General features: G+C 36.3%; 1 protein-coding gene across 6 annotated transcripts in view; it reads left to right on the top strand.

The window, feature by feature from the left end:
- The window catches only part of garnl3 (GTPase activating Rap/RanGAP domain like 3), an 84392-nt gene extending 67489 nt beyond the window's left edge, over positions 1-16903 (top strand). For 4 of the 6 annotated variants that reach the window (XM_026921550.3, XM_053230259.1, XM_026921552.3 and 1 more), the window contains 14 exons: positions 740-854; positions 1373-1399; positions 1680-1784; positions 3002-3118; positions 3579-3754; positions 4628-4786; positions 4871-4937; positions 6737-6844; positions 7265-7383; positions 7964-8099; positions 8354-8413; positions 11609-11827; positions 12055-12172; positions 14747-16903. In XM_026921550.3, coding sequence (XP_026777351.2) covers positions 740-854; positions 1373-1399; positions 1680-1784; positions 3002-3118; positions 3579-3754; positions 4628-4786; positions 4871-4937; positions 6737-6844; positions 7265-7383; positions 7964-8099; positions 8354-8413; positions 11609-11827; positions 12055-12172; positions 14747-14897 — 1677 coding nt within the window. In that variant the 3' untranslated portion in view covers positions 14898-16903. The remainder of the gene's footprint in view (positions 1-739; positions 855-1372; positions 1400-1679; positions 1785-3001; positions 3119-3578; positions 3755-4627; positions 4787-4870; positions 4938-6736; positions 6845-7264; positions 7384-7963; positions 8100-8353; positions 8414-11608; positions 11828-12054; positions 12173-14746) is intronic. The other 2 variants (XM_026921556.3, XM_026921554.3) reach the window with 1 other exon arrangement.
- Positions 16904-16977: the final 74 nt, after the last annotated feature.

The raw sequence follows: 16977 nt of genomic DNA, 5'->3' as shown, positions 1-16977 counted from the left end.
TCCTGATGTACATCTCTAACCTAAACCATCTTATTTGATTTTTTAGCAATAAAATATATTTTGAAGGATCCATATTGGGCATTTGTGCATCCTTATATGTTTTATTCCTTGACATCTGGCTAATTTTACCTGGGTTAATATTGATATATCCTTTAGACTTAAGTTTTCAACTCTGAATGCTTGTATAGGATCTTAAACTTTGTAATTAAATGGACTACTTCCAGGTTGCAGTTCAGCAGTAACTTTTTGGCAAAGCATGTACTACAGTATGTAGTGCCTTGTTCAAAAAGTCTGTGTTCAATTGTGCTGATCAAACTGTTAAAATCGGACTGAAATTCTCACTTTATTGATAAGGTTATGGATATACAATGTGTGAAGATATAATTACAGTATAGTTTCCATAGATGGACACTATATACTGTAGACATACAATTAATTTAGAAAAAATGAAAGTTAAAAAGTTTGTATCATACGGGCCCTTTAAAACAGCATATACAGTCATTAATTTGAATATAGTGTAATTATTAATTAACCATTCATTATTAGCAATATAAACAAAATCATTTGAAAAAAAGACAAAAATCCTTAACAAATGGCATACTTGTGGAAGGTGTGTGTGCGTGTGGTATGAATGTACACAATCTTTGTAGTGTTATTTTCTAATGTAGTATTATTGCATTGGAGCACAAATTTAAAAACAGGTAAAGAACTGTTGCTAGCTTTATATCTGTTTTTGCAGCCATGGGAGTCTCAGTCTTTCTGCAGTAGCTTTGCACATGAAATCGTCTGTGGAGATTCTTGGGGGCAGTCGTTATTGGTAGCCACTGACTCAGCTGGGGTCATGCTGTTAGAGGGTAAGAATATCTCATTATCAGTCACCAGTGGTTCACATGCTGAAAATGTAACACGTTTGCACGTACATAAGAATGACCCATAAATTACTAGCAATCAAGGCATTTGCAGGGACAGGGTTTACTTGTAATGCTCTGCTCTGTAATGGTATAATTTTAACTCTAAATACAGTATTTTCAAACACAGCCTTAAATACAACAGACTTATACAACTTACAGAAGAGTCCTAAAGTCTGAATCAGCCAAAAACCTCTTTTATTGCTTCAGTTAAGAAATGTAAAAAAAATGTCATTATAGTTTTCAAACAAGCATACAAATTTCTGTAAAATGTGGAATTTTGAAACCTGTCATGAGAATGTACATAGATGTTTGGGTGACGTACAGATTACATTGTTCAGTTGTTTAATTTAAGTAAAATTTCATAAGTTGAATAATCCATTGACAACCTGATACATAAAGTAGTATGGTGTATGTTTGTCAAATTTACTTCTTTAATCTTCCCTCTTGTTTTTTTTTTGTAGCCTCAGATCCTTTGCTTTCCAGTGCAGGTAAGATATGATCAGTACATATGAATTAAAGGCTACATATTTAATTTATAATTAACTGTAGTACATAATAAATTAGTTTGTCATACTTGGAAATACATATTGCATATACTAATAATATGGCCGAAACACAGGACCATTTCTGATAAAAGTATTACAGGATTGTATGCCATGCATTTTTTGGATATTTTTCATTAATTTGACCTTATTTTTTTAATAATTTAATTTTTGTTGCTTTGTTAAGTGCTAACTATTTGGTGTGTTATTTTCCATGGCAAATCAGACTCGCCATCCTTGCCTCCGGTTCAAGTGATCGACAAGACTCTGTCCATCAAACAGATGCATGTACTTGAACCTCAAGATCTCCTCATTATGAGGGCTGATAAAGGTGTGTGTATGCGTGTGTGTTTGTGTGAGTGAGTGTTTGTGTGTGTTAAAAGAGGATTTAAAACCCTGTGAAACCTAACTCCATGCCTGCTTTCTGATCAGTAATGATTAGTAATACATGTAGAAATGTATAAAGTAGAAATTATGATTTAATAATGTGTACATGCACTTTGCAAGAATTTATCTATTTGGGCAAAGCTTCGCTTTTACTAACCACAGGGATGCTGTTGCTTGTTCTTTCTACATTGCTACTAAGTAAAAAAACAAACTAGTGGTACAAAACTAACTTGGCAAGCATTGGGTACTCTGGTATTTAGTGGGCTTGAACATGAATGGTTGAACAATCCCAGTTTCTGTATGTTGCACTTGTGATGTAGCAGGCTGGGATAAAGAGACATGCTCATTAGAATAGATTTGACAACCAAATTCAGCTGGCTTCCTTGTTATATTTTTGTGTAACAGATAAGAAAAATAAAGAAAAGTAATAAAGAGCACAGAAAGCAAATATTGTTTGTGAAACAGTATCTTCTGTCCTAATGAGCATCTTGACACCTGTGGAAACATAACAAAGCAACCTTTCTTACACACACTGTTAAATTTTACTATATTTTCGAGATTCAAAGCTCATTAGAGAGACATGAGTAGAAGTAGCAGACACTCATACAAAACTCCATCTTCTAGCATTTCTGCTTCTAGCAAAAGCTGAAGGCTGTTCATTCTGGACTTTCACCTGAGGTAGGATCTTTTGCAGGAACCAGGCAACCTCTGTTTACAGTAACAACAATTTCAATAGACAACAAATAAGAAATCTTAGGAAGACAAAAAACAGTACTGTTTTGTTGTCCGTTGTCTGTTTGCTTTCTGTAGTGTGTATAAGATGCATATGCTTACTTAGGAAGCCAACATGTAGTGTATAGAGAGAGCATAAACAAGTTTGAATAAGTATTGAATAAGTGTTTTGGCATGATAAGTATTAAATGATAATCAACAGGCCTGCTCCACAAATTGAAGAAATCAATTCAGCATTCTGTAATGAGGAACTGCTGTGCCTTGATTTATCTCCTGGCTGTGTTGTACTCAAAACATGACAGAGTGTCTCTTCTACAATCAACATCGAATTAACATAAAAACAGCATGTTGTCAAATTGATGCACGATAAGACATCCCTTCCATTTCTTATATCAATGAGTCATATATGTGTTGTTGCTTGTATTTCAGGTAAAGATGCCCGTCTCTATGTGTACAAACTGAGTACTCTCAAGCGAGGGATAGAGGAGCGGCAACTTGTGCGCACCAAATGTGACAGCAGAGAGAACAAACTGGAGAAAACCAAGGGTATAATAGACTTGATCTGTACAAACTAATATCTAAACTCTGTAAAAATATTAATCTGTAGAATCAAGCTATGAATCATGTTCTTTTTGGTAAAACTTTATTCTGTCATTTATTATCTTATTATCTCAAATAGCATCAGGGTCACCCAGGATATTAATATCCAAAGTATTTCAGTTGAAGTATCCTGCAGGTCAAGGGTCTGTTGGGTTAATGTAGAATTAGCATAAGTTCGCAGTATGCATTCAAAGTATTGATTACAAAAAGTATTATTATCATGGACACTTGTATTTGTCATCACTACCCATGTGTTTTATAAGATGGCAAGCTAGGAGGCTAGTTATTTTCGAATGACCAAACAATGCAATTATGGCATTACTTCTAAAGCATTTGGGTTTGTCTGTTGGAAAAGTGTACAAAGGCCCATTTTTATTCTTGGTTTGTGTTGATTCTGTCGCTTTAGGCTGCCACCTGTATTCCATAAACACACACCATGGAGTGGAGCTACGCATTGTGGCAGCAATTAGGAACAAGCTCCTCCTTATAACAAGGAAACACGCTCGTCTCGACTGCCTCAGCTGTGTCAGCACAAGCATGGGAATGAGTGATTCCCCAGTTGAAGAGTTCCAGTACATCCGGGTAGGAGAGGATGAGAATGTACCCTATTAAAGTTTGCTTAAATTGTATACCATGCATTGTTTTCATCCTTTGGCAGGACTATTTTCTATGGTTCTATGACCACTAGATAACCACAAGGAGTGGTAAAAATGACTTTTTTGTGTACACAAACATGCCTAAACCTTCCAAAAAAGTCAGCAACATAAGGCCCATTATTTCGAATAAATACCACTTCCATACAGCCATCCTTCCCTGGAAGCCTTTTGAGTACGCGTGTGGTTGGCGCTGGCTCTGAATCTCAAGGAACACTTGTGATTGATTTAAAAAATTGGGTGATATGACCTTGGCCAGAAATCCCTGGTTCATTTATGAGGTTTTCAGCTTCCAGATGATTCAAGCACTGGCTGCATGGTGTATCATGAAAGAACGAGGGGTCTGTTATGTGGAGAGGGACCCAGCTCTAGAGCTGTGTATTAGTGGTAGTAAAGCTAGCTTCACAGGCTAAACTGAGAACAGTGTATGCCGGTGGAGAACCACTCAGCTCAAGAGGTATGCAGCCATAGGCCTTGAAGGGAAATCCAATTATGGCCCCAATACTGCATGTTAGTGGAATGCAGCTAACATAGCAGGCTCATTAGTGAAAGTGTGTGGTATGGCGAGGCAGAATCACTCAATCCCACTAGTCACTTGCTCACTAGACAGTGGGGGATGTGAATACTTGTAGGAGATGGCGTCGCAGAAGAAGGAAACAGCTTTCTGCTTTCATGACGTTAAAAGCAAACATCGACTTCTGTTAGCAAGTCCTTATGTTTGGCAAAGCTGAACAAAATACGACGCTGCAGGAATTGCAGGAAACCATTGTCCTTGTTCCCTGGCTGTATTTGTGTCACACAGGAGATCTGCTTGTGTGATTCTCCGGTTGTCATGGCACTGGTCGATGGGCCAACAGGAGAGAATGATCACATGATCTGCGTGGCATACAAACACCAGTTTGATCTGATCAATGAGAGCACAGGGGACGCTTACAGATTGCACCATGTGGACTCCAACCGGGTCAGTAAAACACGTATATACACATACATATGCGCAGCGTGTAGACTGGCACACAACTGATTGTTGATGTGTGTGTGTTCACAGGTAAATTTTGTGGCGGCTATAGACGTGTATGAAGATGGCGAAGCTGGGTTACTGCTCTGCTATAACAGTCAGTGTCTGTAAAAATCTCAGTCCACTGCCATGATCATTTATCACAATAATAATAGAATAATCTCTAAAGATTACATCAATAATATTTGGCTTTATTAAAGGTACTCTTTAAAAAAAATTTAATTGCTGAAAACACTGGTGATGATAAGGACTATACTACTTAAGTAGTTAACAATATCAGGTGTATGATATGAAGATAGTTTGTTAAGAGCGTATATGTGTTACAATTTAAATGAAATGTTTAAGGTTTCCTAACAGCTGAAAAACCAAATCTGCCTCATATGAGGGTGGAAGCCATATTTGCTAAATTAAACCAAATTTGCAGTGATTGATGTGATAATTATAACTAGGTCTATTCATGCAGCAATATATTGGCAATATACTAGACTATTAGATCTTTATTTAAATACTTGCCATCTTCTCATTCATGTCATTGTACTGGTCTTATCAATTTCTGATTTTTAAATTGTCTTCTGCTTTTGCTACATTTGAAAGCAAACTGATAGTGTTTAAAGGCGGCAGTCTATTAGTCAAGAAAAAAACAGGCAAACACTGAGGCATAAACTACACCCAGGCAATTTGCATTAACTTTTGGGGAGCCCATAAAATTGACTTCAGAATTATTAAAGTATTCAGTGCTTTTATGTTTTTGCACATTTTATTATGTTGTAGATTTATTTTAAAATGGATTGCAATTTTTGCCATCAGTCTGCGCACATTAATCAATTTTTCTACTTTTTTTTTTTTTTTTTAACAAATTTATTAAAAATCAAAAACTGAAGCTTCTCATTTTGATAAGTATTCAGACCCTTTTTTGAGTACTTTGTAGAAGTACCTTTGGCAACAATTACAGTTCCGGGTGTTCTTGGGTGAGTCTCTACAAGCTTTGCACACCTGGATTTGGGCAGTTTCTCCCATTTTTCCTGGCAGAACCTCTCAAGTTCAATCAGATTGGATGGGGAGTGTTTTCTGATCTCTCCACATATCTATGGGGTTCAAGTCTGAGCTTTGGCTGAGCCACATATGGACATTCAGAAACTTGTCCCAAAGCAACGCTAGCGTTGTTTGGCTGTATGCTTCGGATAGTTGTTAGGGTGAAAGGTGAACTTTAGTCCCAGTCAGAAATGATTTAATAACCTTGCCCAGATTTATGTCTCAACGCAGTTTGATTCTAGAAGACTGTGCAGAGTTCCTTGGACTTCATGGCTTGGTTTTTGGTCTGACATGCACTGTGAATTGTAGGACCATATACACACAGGTATGTGCCTTTCTAAATCATGTCTAATCATTTTAATGTGCCACAAGTGGACTCCATCCAAGTTCTAGAGACATCTCAAAATAATCAAAGCAACCAGGATGCACTGGAGCTCAGTTTGGAGAGCCATAACCAAGGGTCAGAATACTTATCTAAATCAGAGGTGTCAGTTTTTGATTTTTAATAACTTTGTAAAAAAAAAAAAAAAAACTGTAAAAAAAACAAGTTGTTGGTTTTTCATTATGGGTTATTGTGTTGAATAATGGCCATGAAAAAGTTTATTTAATTCATTTTAAATAAAATATATAAGACAGTAAAGAAGACAGACAAATTCCTGCTTAAATATTGATGAAACATTTGGACTTAAGACTTAACTCTGAAAATGGCTCATTTTGTTTATGAATAATAACTATCAAATGAGTGGGACTCCTACCCCCGGTTCTTGGTAGCGGGTTCAATATTTTGGACCTGTTACCAAGTGTTTTGTATATTCATTTTGAGGCCTTAACATCCTTTCTGATCTGCTAATTATTTGCTTATAGATCTCTGCACCTATAAGAAGGTGTGTCCATTTAATGGGGCCACACCCATGATTCAGCCCAACTCTTCTGACTTTCACTTCAGTTGGAATCAAATGCCAAATGGTATTGGTAAGCGACTAAATTTTATAACAGTTTTACCATTTTACCAGGTTGAACTTTCGTGAACTATGTTTTTTTTTTTTTTTTTTTGTGAAGAAGGCTTGGCAAACCCTTGGTATATTCAGTATATTCAGTTTGATATATCATGCATTTTAATAACTGACTAAAAGTACTACTGCTTTTTCTAAGATCACAAAGTTAAGATGTTTAAAAAAAATATAAAGTACATAGATTTGGCTTGAGTGTCAGATATTGTGCACTACAGACTACCCTTTTGATACCATTTTGTGCTTTGTGTCATATGAAGTCTTATAATGGCAAAATATTAGAGACAATGCTGTGTCAATCAGAGTGAAAAGTCACTTACTTTCTTATGCATGCATTATCAGATTTGGTGATCTCTTTATCATATCACTTCCCGTGTTACAGTGTGTGCATTCCCCTACATTCTGGCCTTCACCACTGACTCCATAGAGATCCGACTGGTGGTCAATGGAAACCTGGTTTACACTGCTGTGGTCCCAGAGCTTCAGCTGACTGCATCTCGGGTGAGTGTAATAGTAATGGACTACATGTAATTCAAAATATGTTGTCTAATTTTAAAAAATTAATTATGTAGAGTAAGATAAATAAAAAATATATATATAATGGATGACTATAAACTGCATCATGGATGTCACTATGACTATCACTACATAATCTGTATTTTTCTATTTTATTTGTTCCTTTTAATGTATAACGTTTTTTTTTCTAATTTCAAGCTGAAATAGTCTTATTCTATTGGCAGATCATTTTTCCTCATTTTAAGCATTTATTTCTAGAAAGAAGCAAAATTATCTGCCACTAGAACATGAAAATGTAGAGCTTAAAATTAGTAAAAATGTCTTGAAATATGTTTAATAATTTTTTATTTAATTTATTGTAATGTTATAATAGGAAATACTAGATAAATTTGACTATATTCAAGATATTTTCACTTGGTAAGATGTCAGTTTGAGCAGTGTGTTGATCAATAGATTAAAACGTTTGTTTTGCATCAGCTTGACTAAAATAATTGGTGTACATAGAGAGACGATGATCAATTCTATTGATGGCTTTTCTTTTTCTTGTTTTTTCTTGTCCCTCTAGTCTGACATTTACTTCATATCATCAGCTCCAGTAAACTCTGCCTCCAACTGTAGCTCCAGAGACACCAGTTCCCAGAGTTCTCCTCAAACTCCAACAGGCTACGAGATGCCCATTTTCCCCTCACCCCTTGGAGATGGTATGTATCATTTCATTCATTTCCTACTTTCGACTCAATCACGGGAAAATCTTTATATATGAATTTTCATGTTTGTGAGTTTGTCATTAATGTTTTCACATATTGGACAGTATGTTATTTATGTACCCATGTCAACATTGTGGTGACGAGTGTATGGTTGTGTGTGTTAATAGATGTGTCTTTTGTTCTTTCTCAGTTTGAATAATGTGTGTGAGTTGGGTTGGTGTAATGCTTTTTTCCGTCCCCTGGTCCAGATTGTATTCGGATCCCCTACGGCACCAAGCTTTCCCTCTACATGTCTAAAGATTCTGAAGGTACTGAAGGGACTTCTGCTTTTGCCTTCATTACCCATAATGCCTCACTAACACCCACACCCACACACACTCCCGTAGAAGTGTGTTGTGGTCCTGCTTTCACAGACACATGCTAACTGGGCTTTGAGTAGCTCTTCAGTAAGCACAATATGTCCAACCCTTCCTCCAGATAGAGAGACAGATAGAGAGAGGAGAGAGAATTATTAAGGTGTTCAATGGCAGGGAAGGGTAACCTCTAGATAAAAGAGGGGCACATTTGGCACTGCATGACTAATTGCTTGTTTTGTTACCATGGATACTTTTGTCAACGCCCCTCTGCTCTCTCTCTCTCTCTCTCTCTCTCTCTCACACACACACCATACACACACAAACACACACACAAAAAAGTCCAAAAGTAATTCTGTCCAAACCAACAGTTTCCAGAGGCATTGAGGGGCTGTGTCAAAACTCACATCCTGGTACTTTTATCAGTCACCTGCAGCTGACATCTCTGCATCATGGGCCAAAATCTATCGTTTAACATCCTGCTACATTTACTGTTGATCATACAGTATTTGTTAACATTATCATTATTGGGAGCTCATATATACATAAATTTTTTCCTGGTCCATGGTGCAGAAATACAAGAGGAGTATGTATGTATGTATGTATGTATGTATGTATTTACACACACACACACACACACACACATATATATATGTACATATTTGTACATATATATATGTATGTACAGTACCAGTCAAAAGTTTCACACAATTTCTTATTCCATTTTTATTCCATCTTATTCCTTTTTCTTTATTTTTATTGTTTTCAACATTGTACATTAATAGTGAAGACATCCAAACTATGAAAGAACACGTATGGAATTATGTAATAATAAAAATAAAGAAAAACCACTGAAGGAGAAGGTGTGTCCAAACTTTTGACTGGTGCTCTCTCTCTCTCTCTCTCTCTCTATATATATATATATATATATATATATTGTGTACAGTATATGTCTTCACCTAGGGCTTGGGTCAATACATGACTGATTTTCAAAACTGAAATTGCTGAACTGACTGAAAACATTTCTTAACTGTATAAAAGTTCAAATATCATTAAATGGTAGATCATTAGATAGATCAATCATGTTGGCTACGTATGGCTCTCTGGCCAAATTATTATTATTATTTTAAATTTTACTTTATTTAGTTGTTATTTAATTTAATTTTATTTATGTATTTGTTTATTTATTTATTTATTTGCAGAAAATGTTTAAAATGCTGAATACAAAAAACTCAAGCTTTCAGCATTGACCAGCATTGACCCTGTATTTTCAGTATTTTGTTTTGTATTGACGCTGTCCTGATATGTTTAATATATTTAGAAGTCCTTATTTTGCACATTAGGAGGGATTCTTCTTTGCCTGTGCATGTGTTAAGAGAATGGCAGTATTACCACATGACCTTGGTATTTTCAGGTTCTATATGGCATATTGGTCATTCAGCACCTAAACTTCATTATAACATTTTTTGGTCTGTTCTTCAAAATCAAATATATATTCTGTATTACAGGTATTAGAATCATCACTGATCTGGGAAGAAATGGTGGTAGGCCAATCAAAGTCTGTTTCATAGTTTAATGCCGCAAAAGAATAGTAGTCGGGAGACTTTTTTAAAGTTATTGTCATGGTACACAGGACAAAGCAAAAAAAGCTTTTAAATGTATTTAAATCTGCTAAATCTCCTGAATGCTTGTAACACAAAAACTCTATTCAGCCCTACAGAATGATGTGTGTTTGCTACTAATTCTTTACTACAGCTACTTTCTACTTTCGATGTAAGGATTTTGATGATGTACATTTCAAGCACATTTGAAGTGTAGGGTCTATTAAACTATAAAGTGGATCACACTACTTTGGAATTTTGAGAAATTCAGAGATGTTGAAACTTTGATGCCAAATATATCATCCAGAACCTACCGTCAACTCCAGAATTAGTGGCACTCTTGGTAAAGATGGGTAAAAAAGGTTGTGAAAAATGTCATTCTGGTTTGGAAAGACTTTGCAACTACTGATTGGAATGCGTGAATGCATGCATGAATCAGGAAGTAATTCACAGGTGAATGAGGGAACTAGACTAGTACTCAGGAGATGGTGACTGTTGGCAGGGTGGAGTAACATTTAGAGTTACTGTGACAGTAGACTTCATGACCCTGAATGATCTCATTCTGCAAATCTCCAATCATGATCCTTGGAGAAATATTTGCCTAACCATCCTCCTCATTCATGTGTACATTCTCTAATTCTCCCAATGTTGATGAATGACTAAGGGAATTTTGCCTCTGTGCCACCTCGTATTTATACCTCAGTGAAACAGGAAATCATGCAGGTTCTTAAAGATGCAATTTATGTTCATAAGAAATTCTGGAGCTGACTGTATAAAACTAAGGTCATGATCTGTTCCTGACCTTTTTTTTTCTCTTTAGGATGAACCAAGACCTTTTTATATGTGTGTCTTGGTTTGTGTAGTGTATCCACAAACGTGTGTATCTTTGCATGTTTACATTTCTTTGACTCACACAGTATTATTATAAGTAGGAGTGTTGGTGATATGTCATTGTTTGACAACAATATTAAGGCACTGCAGACCAAACTGTTCATTTTCAGTGAATGTGGTATAGATTATCATTTCTTTTTTTTTTCTTTTTTTTCATTCTCTTGTTTAACTTAATGGCTTTATAGTGCATGTTATTTGACTTCCCGAAAAAGACGTAGCTAGTAGTGACCTCTAGTGGTAATAAGGTGACATGCTATTCAGAATTTGCTGAAACATGAGAAGATAGAAAATTAAATCAACATTATCACTTTCTTAAAATGGTGTTGTGGCTAGGCTGTAGGGTTTGGACAATGTTAATGTAGCAGAATGAGGGGGGATTATAGTGTTTGGTGAAGAGGTAGGTTTTAGTTTTTACTTTAAACAAGAAAGCTTTGAGAGAAAGAACTGGATAAAAGCTTCTCAAAAGAGGAAGCCAGTGTAACAGTGTAAATTTTTGAAGGGAATGTAGAACTAATGTCTTTTTACTTTCTACACCTGAATTTTGAACACATTTTTTTTTAAACTTTTGCTGAAGTACCAGTGAAGAGGGAAGTGCAATATCTAATGTCTTTGTCTCTTTGACCGAATCTTTCTCTCTTTTGTTCTCTTCTTATTCCAGGCGAAGCTCCCTCCAAACACATCTATAAGATCCCACTCTGTAACCTAGTGGGGCGAAGCGTAGAGAGACCGCTTAAATCTCCATTAGTCAGTAAGATGCTTATGGGTACAGCACCTGGTGTGATAGGCCCCACCTCCATGATCTCGACCACACCTTCTCTCTCACTGTCTCGCATGGAGATTAAAGAGATCGCCAGCCGAACAAGGAAAGAACTGCTGGGTGAGGTCTCTGTGTGAATATGTGTGTGTATGTGCTGTGTGTCTAGGTAAATCTCTGCAGTATTAGTGGTTTGGGTTCTGGGCTAACACTCAGGATCTTTACCAGACAAGTATTTTAGCTTCTATTTTATTAAATAATAATGCAGTTAGAGGAATGCATGCTCAATACATGCTGCACATGGTTCTGTAGGTGTAGTCATTTTGTTTGATCCTCTGTCCTTGTTCCAGGTTTAGCTGAAGAACCCAGCAGCAAGTCAGACAGTGGCTCCACGAAACAGAGGAAGACAAGCAGGAAAACAAAGGAGGAAGAGAAAAGGAGACCAGCAGGGATCGCAAGCACTGAGCAGTAAGTTACTTCCCTGAGATTATGGCTGAACCAGAAACAACTCCCTACCTGTTACTTAAAGGTATACGAGGTAAGATTTGTGAAAAATAGGTCTCTAATTGTTAAATGGGTGGTGTTAAATAAGATATGAATGATTTTTTTTTTACTCATTGAGCCCGCCCCATTTCCAATCATACACACAAAGCTCCTCCTCCAAAACTCATGGTGGTTTAACTACAGTTAGCATACTAACTAGAGTTACCATTAGCAAGGACTGTCATGACATCACTTTAAAGCGCACTTGAAAGCCAAGTAACAACTCTATAAACATGCAACTTCTCCTCATAATGATTTATGAAGATGTGATGGGTTGTTGAGGGTATATGTGTAAAATGACTGAGAAGAGACCAATCCAAATACAAACAAACGTTTCAGACTGAAAGGCAGGTTTCCAAAGTGTTTTTTTTTTAAACTATATTATACACTTGTTCTGAGACAATGACTTAAACTATTATTTTTTATCATTTCTACATTATTTTCCATATCACTTGAAAAAATATTGACTACTGCACCTTTAAGTATAAGTGAATAAGTGATACTTGGGTAAACATGCCAACTAACTTGCTATGGCCTGTGTAGTACACTAGACACTTAACTGGCTATGCTAGGTAGATCTAATAACTAGCCATTTTTGAGGCACCTTGTTTATTTATTATGAGAATTGTGACCACAGTTGTATACAAGGGATGTATATGCAATAGTTAACTATGTTCTACATAATAATCTGGAGAAGTGCAGACAGATTTTAGACGCAGCTGTGTCTTCATTTGGTACAATAATAAATGTGCACATCAGAGACCTGAATAGCTGATGACCTCATTCTGTACTTGTGCTCCCTCTCCACACTGTAAAAGGAACGGTTGTCCAGGGATGTAAACTTATTTCCCCATCCCCAACTAAAGTGCACTGCAAAAGTATTCAGCCTCCCTTGAACTCTTCCACATTTTTTTTATTGTTATACCCTGAAACTGAAATGGACTTAATGGGGGTTATATATCATGAATCTACACTAAATAGACAATACTAAAGTAGGTGAAAACACATAAAAGTTGGGATTGCATAAGTATTCCCCCCTGCTGCGGTGAAACCAGTACAAATGTTACTAGAAACTAGTTACCATCAGAATTCATATAAGTAGCTGAAGTTGGAGTCCACCTGTGTGCAAATAAAGTGTCACCTGATCTCAACATAATTAAGCCTGTTCCTGGAGTTTGATAGAGAACAGAAACAAACAGCATCTTGGCCAAGGAGTTCTCAAAACAATCCAGGACAAAGTTCTGGAAAAGTATCAGTAAAATTTGAAAAGAATATAGCACAACTGCAACTCTGCCTCGAGGAGGCTGCACACCAAAAGTCAGTGACAGGGTAAGGAGGGCATTTTAAAACCAAACTCTGATTAATACATTTCCAGAATATGGTGTGATCGCTAATTGGTCTTCATGATGCTGTTTGTTTGGGCACGTTCTCTAGCAAACTCCTCTGCCTTCCAGGAATTTGTAAATAATTTGGCAAACTATATGGATTTTTCCTGCCATTCTAACATTGTGGGCTATTTTGTGTAGATTCATGATATAAAATTATTTAAGTCCACCTTCTCAACACACAGGGCTGGAGTGGACACCTGTTTTACACACACACACACACACACACACACCTATTCATGCTTAGTGAATAGGTGACATAGACACTAAATGCTGCTCAATTCACTATACTGAACTGACAATGGCTGCTAATATTGCACTATATCACCCTGATGCCAGTGCACATACGCTCACCAACCACAACACTCACAATACTTCTTCCAGTCATTAACTGTCCAGTTTTGGTGAGCCTGTGCCCACTGTAGTCTCAGATTCCTGTTCTTGGCTGACAGGAAAGAAACCTGATGTGGTTGTGGCCCATCCACCTCAAGGTTCGATGTGTTGTGTGTTCTAAGATGCTTTTATGCTCACCACAGCTATTCAGAGTGGTTTGAGTTACAATAGCCTTCCTGTCAGCTTAAACCAGTCTGCTCATTCTCCTCTGATCTCTCTCATCAAGTCATTTCCACCAGTAGAACTGACATGATAGAACACTGTATGTTGACTTGTTTTTTTGAACCATTCAACACCCATGCCACGGTCACCGTCATTGAGATCAGTCACTGAGATTTTTGCCTTATTCTGATTTGATCTGTAATTAAGCTTTTGACCTGTATCTGCATGATTTTTTTTTTCTTTTTGCATTGTGCTGCTGCCACATGAAAAGTCACTTGTAGTCAGACAGAATTTGTAAGTGTATAATAAAAATTCATTTTATTAAAAATTTATTTAAAAAAAAACTATTAAAAAACAATCAGATGTTCTTTGCAGAAAACAAACAAATAAAAATAGATCAAATAATTACACATAGTTAATATATTACACAGGTAGATCTTTAAAAATCTGTGATGTACTGCTACTGCAAGTGTATGTGCTGTATTGTACGACCCTAGGTATAAAATTAGGAGCTACGTATATATTACATTTTTATAAGAGGATCTGTCTAATCCTCCAGAGTCGGGTTGGAGTGTGTTGATGGCGACATTGACATTCAACGGCATTGTTCCTCTGGCTCAGAGGCGGAGCCTCATGAGGGCAGCCCACCCCTGACCAGCACTTTAACGCTCTCTGCATCCTTCGAGGAGGACATCCTGGACCTGAAGTAATGACAATCCTGCAGTGTGTCTCTTGCAGCCCCTCCTCAACCCACCTGCGCTCTATTTTTTGTTGTTGTTGTTGATTTTTTTTTTTTTTTTTTTTTTTTTTTTTTTTTTTTTACATTTTATGCTATTTGAATATTTTTTACTTTTGTATCTGTCCTCATCTACACTATGTGATGTAGAAATGGAACCACAAAGCTTTGCACCTGAGTGAGTTTACAATAACCAGTGTGATATGAAGGTTACAATGCACTTGTGTGTGTGTGTGTGTGTGTGTGTGTGCGTGTGCGTGTATTTCTGTCTGTTTGCTCAGTGAGACTCAAGCTGAACTTAGCAACAGTCATAATATCAAAATGCTGTAAGGAAAAGAAAAAAATGGATGAGCTCTGGGATAAGAATTTGAAAAGACTTCCTCCCTTTTGTAAGTAAGTCACAGGGCCTCAGTCAGGTTTTGATGACACAGAACTTATCAGATACACTTAAAGATAATGTAGCCATGGAAAACTTAAGGTCATAGGTTATATTTCCAGGTCAAAGGATATGATCCAAAGCATAGCATAGCAACCAAGCCTGAATGTAAATCTGAAGCACCTATGTCAGATTATCTATTTTAAATCGTGTTGTGATTTATCTGTCAATTGCACATTGTAATTATTTCAGAGTTAAAAATATAAACTATATATACATCTCAGGCTGTGGCTGCACACATTAAAATACACATATACATAAACACAAATAAATATTCTTCCTAAATATATTTAGTGATGAAACTTTAATATAGAATATAGGTAAGTTAAATGTTATGATATACCCAAGCTAACAATCTTGACCTGCACAACTTTGGCAAACAGGGCAGAAGTCTCCCACAAGTGCCATTTTCCTACAACTCCAGCAACTGCATTAAATCAGACTGGACATCGATTACATTTCCCATGAGGCAAGTAGTAACACTCAGAAACCACTACCTATAGCTGTTTCATTAAGCGGACACAACAAGCTTTGTTTCATTAGCACATGCGCCTCGGCTCTTGATGCCTAATGTGTTACTATGTAAGTGCACTCTTTAAAAAAAAAAATGTTTTTGCCTCTGGATTAAAAGGGCTCCCAAACACCTGCATGCCTCCCTTAAATCATAATACAGACTAAAAAGGGATTTTGTATACTGAAACAATAGAATTAGGATTTGATACCTTCACAAGTCATAGACAGTTTACATAGAACGGAGAAAATAATATAAATAGCTAAGGGTTTGAATACAGACTGCAGATTAAGTTCTAATTTAATAGGCCAAAGAGGGAGTAAAGTAACTGATAGTGAAGTAGTAACCTGTATGTTTATGTCCCATCTCAAACATGGATATGGGAGATGAAGATATTGGCATATAAGATAGGGAAAGACAGATATGGCATCATGTTACACTAAATGCATGCCCTCTCTAACAAAATTTTTTCTGACTCTGTATATGCCTCAACAACCATTATCCAACACTAGTAGCAGCCTGACTGAAAAGCGAAATCGTGGGACTATTTTTGCAAATTCAGATTTTCAGTGTATTATTGTCGCACTGCAGTTTTTAATCACCTGTTCAAAGGAGTGTGTGGTGCTGGTGACTGACGGAATATATATTTATAATTTGACATTTTTGTTCTCTTTGCCTCCTGTCCCTCTGTTTGCTCGATCCTCATTGTTTTCCGCAGTGGTTTTTGTATTTGAATCAATATTAACTGTTTAGACTGTCGCTGAAACTGTTGCTGATATTGAAATTAAAACACAAAAAAGAGGAAAAAAGAAAAAAAAACACCAAGTGTCTTAAAAATTGTATTGCCATTGTTTTTAATGCCAAGTACTACTTGTAAATGGTTGTGTTTCAGATGTGGCCTCAAACAAAACTATTATTATTATTATTATTATTATTATTATTATTATTATTATTATTATTTGAGCAAGTGCTGTAGATCACTGCTGTAGTTCGTATTGTTCACTGATATTAAATAAATATTTATGAAATTTCAGTGGTCAAATTCATGTGTTACCAGGTTTCATCCTGAATTGAATTGACACTCAACTGGAGGGGTATAATTGCATT

This window comes from Pangasianodon hypophthalmus, chromosome 27 (assembly GCF_027358585.1).
Source record: "Pangasianodon hypophthalmus isolate fPanHyp1 chromosome 27, fPanHyp1.pri, whole genome shotgun sequence".
Classification (NCBI taxonomy): Eukaryota; Metazoa; Chordata; class Actinopteri; order Siluriformes; family Pangasiidae; genus Pangasianodon; species Pangasianodon hypophthalmus.
Note: the sequence above shows the minus strand (reverse complement) of the source record. Positions and strands in the feature narration are given on the sequence as shown.